At 45.0% G+C, this 7,060-nt stretch overlaps 1 protein-coding gene across 1 annotated transcript; it reads left to right on the top strand.

Moving 5' to 3' along the window:
• Nucleotides 1–1,764: 1,764 nt before the first annotated feature.
• On the top strand, nucleotides 1,765–3,226 carry NPPC (natriuretic peptide C). Its single transcript, XM_008946570.1, has 2 exons — nucleotides 1,765–1,851; nucleotides 2,921–3,226. Exons 1-2 carry the CDS (start codon nucleotides 1,765–1,767, stop codon nucleotides 3,224–3,226), a joined length of 393 nt encoding a protein of 130 aa, XP_008944818.1.
• The last annotated feature ends 3,834 nt before the right edge of the window (nucleotides 3,227–7,060 follow it).

Raw genomic sequence — 7,060 nt, 5'->3', positions numbered from 1 at the left:
ACCAGCTATTAGGAAATCGTTGTTTCCTGGAGATTTTCAAAACTCAGCTTGATAAGACACTGCAAAATTTGATGTATCTGGCTCTGCTCTTAGCATGAGATTGTACCACAGACCTCCAGACATCCTTCCCAACCTTAATTATTCTGGTTTTACCAGCATAGTCATAGATGAGGACTGTGCTAGTGCCTGTATTTCCAAGAGTTACCAGAGACACAACCTGGAAGTCCTTCAGAGCAAGTTCTGAGATCTTGAGGTCAAGAACATTCATTATCCACCTGTATGGAGACTTGGGACAAGTCAATCCAACCAGTAAAACAACCAGAGGCTTCTTCAGAGAAAAGACAAGGCTGAAACCATCCTGACCTCTTCTTACTGTCTTGTTACACTGCAAAGTACACCCCTCAAACCTCAGAAATGATGGCATCATTTTCTAACATGTCATTAAAATCCTGTTTTAATCAATATTGATACAAAAAATATCCCAACAAGGTAATAAGAGCAGACCTCCCTTTGTCATAGAGGGATGTTCCTAAGCTGTCTCCTTAGAATACCCATTTCTAGGGACACACAACAATTGTATCTTAAACTAAACTAAATTATTGCATAATCAAGAAATTTTCCATTTTTTTCAGTAGGGCCAAACTTCAAGGCCCTAGAAAATAGGCAACTTAACAGGTTTTATTGTTGCTCTTCCAAGTGCCTTTACAACAGGAGGGGCTCTGGCCAAGAGCAGGGATTTAAACACCCTCAAGATCCTGGCTAAGAACTGAATTACTTTCTTCTCCCCCTGATATTTCACAGAATTCTGTTCGAAGCTTCAATTCATTAGAAAAATAAACAGAAAAACCCCAAACAAACAAAACTCCACACCAAAAAAAAAAAACCCAAAGACCCCACCAAGCAGAGACTCTGATCCTGCAGCTTTTTCATCTCCTTGTCTCTGTACCTGGGGTAGGGAAGAGGTGGGAGCTGAGCTGCCTTTCAGCCTGGTTTTAGATTTAATACAGTGTCTTAGAAGCTGAGAAAGACCACATAGGAGAGATCTTTTAAGCTGGATGCAGGGGAAAAGAGGAATTTCTCCCTCAGCTTAAGCCATGCAGAATCACCAGCCTGCTTTCAGCCATACTCCCTGGCACTCAGGCCAGTAGCTACTACAACTTCCTTGCCCTATTTTTAGGACTTGGATTTCCCTTCTTCTCCAAATCACACTCTCTGGTCCCAGAGGCTGCTAATGCCCTATTATTATGGGAGACAGTAACACTTAGTTCTTCCATAGCCTCTTTAATGAGACTCCTGCCTCTCTGATGTAGCATTTCACAGGGACAAAGGAGCTGAGGGAATGTGTAGTGGATACCACCAGCTTTCTGTCTCACTTGGTACTTCTCTCATAATTCTTTTTCTCTGGATAGAAAGGAAAGGTTTAGCAGTCCACCCAGGGAGCACTGAGCAAGGCAAGCTGACACACATTATGTGGCACCAGGTTGCAGAGACCTTCAGATTCACAGCAACAGAACGATGCTGCATTGCCTAAGTGTAAAGTGCTGCTTTTATTCACCACCAGAAAGGAGAAGTATTCCCTCCCTCCTCCTCCTGGGAGGATGAAAACAGATCAGAACCTCAAACCAATCCTTGCCCTGGCAGGAACTCAAAAGGTAGACTTGGGAGGGGTTGAAGGGAGATATAAAGGCTGGTAGCTGGAAACACAGAGCAACACTGAACTGGGGAGACTCAAAGTGAGGAGGAATCAGACACCAGAACATGAAGATGAAACTTCTTTTTTACCCTGGATTCCTTCTGCTGCTTATTGTCAGTCAAAACCAGGGAAGGGCCAGGCCCATTGCCAGCTTGCAGGTAAGTGACTGGCTGCTCAATAGCACTGAAGAAGCTGATGCTCTTTAGGACTTAGACACTTCAGATTAACTCTGTTTCTTCCAACCTCAGCTAAAGCTGACACTCAAAAGAGACCACGACAGCAGGAACCCTGAGGTGGGCAGACACGCAGTCACTAAATGCAGGGAAATTAAATTAATTGATTACTAGATTTCAATTTGTGACCACATGAGGCAAATGAAAAGAATTTTTTTCCTGTGGGGTTGGTTTGGGAATTGCAGGATCACCTTGTGACTGAGTGAAGCAATACACTTTGGGAATAAGAGGCATTTTTCTGGAAGGACTCTCATCTAGAGCCCTACAGCAGGCACCTGCATGCTCCTCCCTGCAGCTGAAAAAGGAATTTGGGGGTTGTATCTGCACGATCTGCTCCTCAGCTCAGCAGTGCAGTGATGCAGTCCCTGCTTGTGAGTCCCAGAGGCAGAACACCAGAAAAAGGGCAAGAGTGACTCTGTGTGTGTTTGTATGTGTGTATTTGTGTGCACAGGAATTCCCAGTCCTGAGGAAACCACTTTTCAGCTACCTGACTAGACATCTGGTATTCCCAAATAGGAAGGAACCTCCCAATCTGTAAAGAAATATATCATCTTTCCAGCATCACTTTCAGCATGTCTCCTGTCTTTGCTTTGCTGCTTTTATTATTCCAAGGTACCAACCATTTTTTCTCATTCCTTATTGGCTTTTGACATCATCTTTTACAACTTCTCCCAGATCCCCAGCTCCAGGAAAGACTTAACTGGCAGTTTGTCAGCTCAGAACTGTAGAATACAGTAACAGCACAGAGCCTTAGAGCATCCTGAGAGAACACACAGTGTTGGCTCAGAGCAGCTTGATGAGCCAGAAGAAAATAAGGATAACTATGATCAGCTTCAGAAACCACTCCAATACTTTGATTTTTTGATAAATATCCAAAATAAGTTTCTCCAAACTTAGCACTGAGCATGGCTTATGTGAAAAACAAAAGAGTTCCAAGAACTCCTCCTTTTTCTCCTCTCCTCCCTCTCCACCATCCACCTTTCCCTTTCCTCAGAGCCTCTCCAAACTGCTGGATGAGGACCTGGAGCATCCCTTGGTCTCAGAAGAGAGGAACCATGAGCAAGATGACATGATCCCAAGAGGCACCTTTGAGGAGCAAGACACTGAATTCCAGTGGACCCAGAGCACCAGGGACCAGCCCGAGAGCATGTCCATGGGTGATGGTGCTGTCCAGAGGTTCTTCAGTGACCTCCTGGGTCTACCCCGAAGATATCGAAGCAGAAGCAAAAAGGGCCTCTCCAGGGGCTGTTTTGGTGTCAAGCTGGACAGAATTGGGTCACTGAGTGGCCTGGGATGCTAATTGTGGTAAGGGAAAGCAGAGGCAGGTGGTCTGTGTGTTCGTGTATAACTTGCATAAATATGTGGAAGAGATTTAATTGAGCTTTAAGGAAATGCTGCTTTAAAGCAACTTCTACCCCTCTCTCACAGTTTACCAGTTTTACCCTCCTCAGAATTCAGTCATCAGCTGTATCCTTAAAACCTGTGAATGCCACAGCTCTGCCTTCCCTCCTTTCTCCACATCAGCTGTATGCATTTCATCTTGTCCCAGCAGCCAGGTCAGGGAGGTTTTCACCAGCTCCCCAGGCTTGTGGCAACCCAGAGAAACCCTGAGCAGGACAGTGGAGTTGAACCTGGCCCTAGAAGAGTAAGGAATCAGTTCATTTCCATGTGTGAAATCTTGTCCACTTACCCACCTTTCACTTATTCCTCTGCTCTCTTGACAGGACTGACTCTGAGGTTCCAGAGGACCTGTTGCCCTTCAGAGAGCTGCTCAGCCCTTACTCACAGTGGCTCCACCAACCCATCTACTACCTGATGTACTGAGCAAACTGCCCCCACCTCTCCCTGGATTACTCAGCCAACAGAACACATCCTTGCTGCACTGCCTATTTGTGTCAGAGTAATAACTTGTGGACACTTATCTGAGATTTAATTACAAAAAACATTGGTACTGTTTGTGTACTGGATGTCTAAATAAACAGCTCTCATCATCTCACTGATCATAAGCAGTTTGCCATAATTTGATGCATTTGTTTCAAGCCTTAATTGTGATTCTTTCACCTGTCATTCCTGAAGCTGAAACAGTGCCCTGGGCTGCAGTTAGCCACAATCCACCAGAATCTAGAATTCAGAAGTATTTCAGAGGGCTGCTTTCTGTTTAACTAAAGAAAAAATTCTAAAAATCACATACAATCACACAAGTCCTTTTTGTTTTAACTAAAAGAACCTTTCTGAAGTTAAAAGATTACTATCATCTAAAACTAAATACAAGACCAACATAGCCATCTTCACAAAAAAAAGTCCTCAGAAAGCAGGACACTGAGACCCAAGTCTTTGACCACCACAGTTTGAACTAAAAGGGTTGCAGCACTAGAAAGTTGTTACTCAGCATTTGGACCTGCCACTGACAGAGGAAAGCAATTGTTTCTTACTAATAGATCTCATCTGGCATAAAGAAAAAGCTGCCCTCCATGAAGGAGAAATGTCTTTGAAGAAGTTTGAGGGCACCCTGCTCTTCCAGAGGCAGATTCAGATATTGCAAAGCATGTTTGCAACAAAAAAGTAAAGTCACGAACAAAAAATGCTTGTCCATTCTATTTTTTTAAGCGAATCACTGAATCTAACCAGGAACAAGTCTGAGAACAGCTCCTTGGCAAAGCTCCTGAGCCAAAGGAGTTCTGCAGAGAGGGTGGTTTGCCAGGCTCACGACTGTGCTCTGGGGATGCTGAGGAGAGCTGAGCTCTGCAGGCAGCCCCGTGGCAAGCCAGAGGTGCACACTGATGCTCACACACAGAGCTCTTCACTTCCAGCCTTCTGCTTGGAGCAGACAGAAGGGCTACACAGTTGTACTCCTCTCATTTTCTTGCCCACAAGACATGCTCCTAGATGAAAATATTCTAGTACTAAATGGGCTCCTAAGAGGATGTCTGGACGTAGGCTGCCAGGTGGAGCACAAACAAACACCTCTGCAGAGCAAGTCCACCAGCAGACGTAGGCTGCCAGGTGGAGCACAAACACCTCTGCAGAGCAAGTCCATGAGCAACCCTCTCGCTGCACACACTCAGGCTCTGGCAGTTCAGCTCTGGGTGACAGAGCCTGTTTGCAGAGCAGCCAGGGATCCAGTTTCTGAGCCTGCCTCAAGCACTTAAACTCTGGGATTTGGTTCTGCTCCTTCTAACCACAAGTCCCAGAGAATGAAGGTGATGCAGGACCTGTTGGAGAGCTATTCTCAGCCAAACCAGAGAAAGCTTTGTTCTTCTCTCAGGCTGGTTTGAACATACAGCTTCCACTCTGATGCTGCAGACTTGTTCTAGGAAGAACATCAGTATAACCAGCTCATAAACATGTTTCAGTGCTTAAGAGCTGACCATCAGAGACAAGGAAGCACAGAATGACTTGTTAATAGAGGGACTCACCCCTACCACAAGCTACCAACAGCTTCTCTACATTCTTAAAATAATTACCCTTTCAATCTCTCTTGCACATTCAGAAATTACCATTCATTCTACCCACCTATGGCTATTCCAGAATCTTTCTCTCCTCAGACCAGTAGTTATGAGGTTGTAAACACAAATCCTGAACACAAACCTCAGCAACATATCACAAAGACTTCTCTAGTTAACAATTTCTGTCAGGTCTTACACAGTTTGCTACTTACTCTAAGTTCATTTTGATAACAAAGCAGCAGTAACAGTGAAAATGCCCTGAACAGGCACTTGCTGGCAGGAAAAATTCTCCTCACTTACACAGGCACCCTGAGTACAAGCTACTGAACGATGGAACAGTCCATATAATGAATTTATTACACTCTGTGTTACCTGCCCTAAGCAAAAGAACAGGAAAAATGAAGCATTTCACCAGTCAGATGAAGAATGGAGGGTGAAAAAATAAATCAGATTTCAGTATAATTGACATATCAATAAGCAGGCTGTTGATATGCCTTAAAACCAACACTGCAGCCTGACCAGGGTGGAAATTTTTCCAGATGGAGCCCCATGGACTGCTCATGGGCAAATTCTCCTGGAGGAGTGAGGTCTCAGTGGGCCATCCAGGTAACACTGTAGCTCCCAGCATACAAAGACCTGTAAAAACAGGAGTCAAGAGGTTTTTGGTTTGTTATCCTAATTTAACACTCCTTCATATAGTCAGGAAGAGATTTTCACTTCTTTTCCCCCAAAACACAACCACTTCCCTGTGCCAGGAGGAAGCAGACATGCAGGAACATGGCAGGAAGCATCCAGCTTTCTGAAACAGAGCCCCTCTCCAGGCATGCTAGCCCCAGGGCTAGTCCAGGTGCAGCCTGTGTGGTGGAAAGGTTAATCCACACTGCCCATGGACATCAGGGTGTCAGGCAATGGAGAACCAGTATCTTGGGATACCTGGTGTTAATGGGAAGGTTCCAGAGTCCTTCCTAACAATGCTGGGTCTGACAGCTTGCTCCCAGTGACTCTTGGAGCAGGCACATCCTCACAGGCATAAAGGTTTCCTGCTGCTGAAATTTCACTGGAAATCCAGTGAAGGGTAAGTGCTCCTGGAGTTTGGTTTCTGTACATCCTCAGCCTGCTTCCAAACTCAGCTACACTAACGTGAACTGTGGGTCACTGCAATTATTTGCAGATAAAATATCAGAGGTCAAAAAGAGGTGGAAGACTGAGCTGTGAGCACTTGTGAACAGAATCCTGTGGAAGATGAATAAGAAACCCATAAGAGCTCCAGTTCCACAGAGGCTGAGCTGGTAATGTGCCACCCCATCACCTGGCATTTTGGGTGCACATTTTCAAGAGCCCCTTTTCAGAAAGCAAGAACAATCTATTGCACATAAAAGGCTCCATAATTGGATCCCTAGGACTGGAGCCAGGCGTGTTTGTACTTTAGGTAATTTGCTGAGTTCTATTATCATTTAAATAATCAAGGCTCCCCTTTGAAGTTCTCGTGGCAGTCACCCAGGGGAAGCTCATCTCTAGCTGTGTCATTTCCACCTCCACTAAGCAGCAGTGCATGAATTTCCAGGCTAGGATTACAGATGTTGCCAAGGAGAAAAGCCTGAAATAAAACTACAACAAGAAACACACAGATGCCTTTCTGAAAGGTGGCTGCTTTCCCCTCTGCTCTCATTCTGTACCAACCTGATCCC

This window comes from Merops nubicus, unplaced genomic scaffold (assembly GCF_000691845.1).
Source record: "Merops nubicus isolate BGI_N331 unplaced genomic scaffold, ASM69184v1 scaffold25548, whole genome shotgun sequence".
Taxonomy (NCBI): domain Eukaryota; kingdom Metazoa; phylum Chordata; class Aves; order Coraciiformes; family Meropidae; genus Merops; species Merops nubicus.
This window is presented reverse-complemented; position numbering and strand designations above follow the sequence as displayed.

Excerpts from the sequence above, each read along its gene's own strand:
- NPPC (XM_008946570.1), top strand. The coding sequence starts at position 1,765 with ATGAAACTTCTTTTTTACCCTGGATTCCTTCTGCTGCTTATTGTCAGT. Across the intron at positions 1,852-2,920 it reads GGCCCATTGCCAGCTTGCAG|AGCCTCTCCAAACTGCTGGA; the intron begins GTAAGTGACTGG and ends CCCTTTCCTCAG.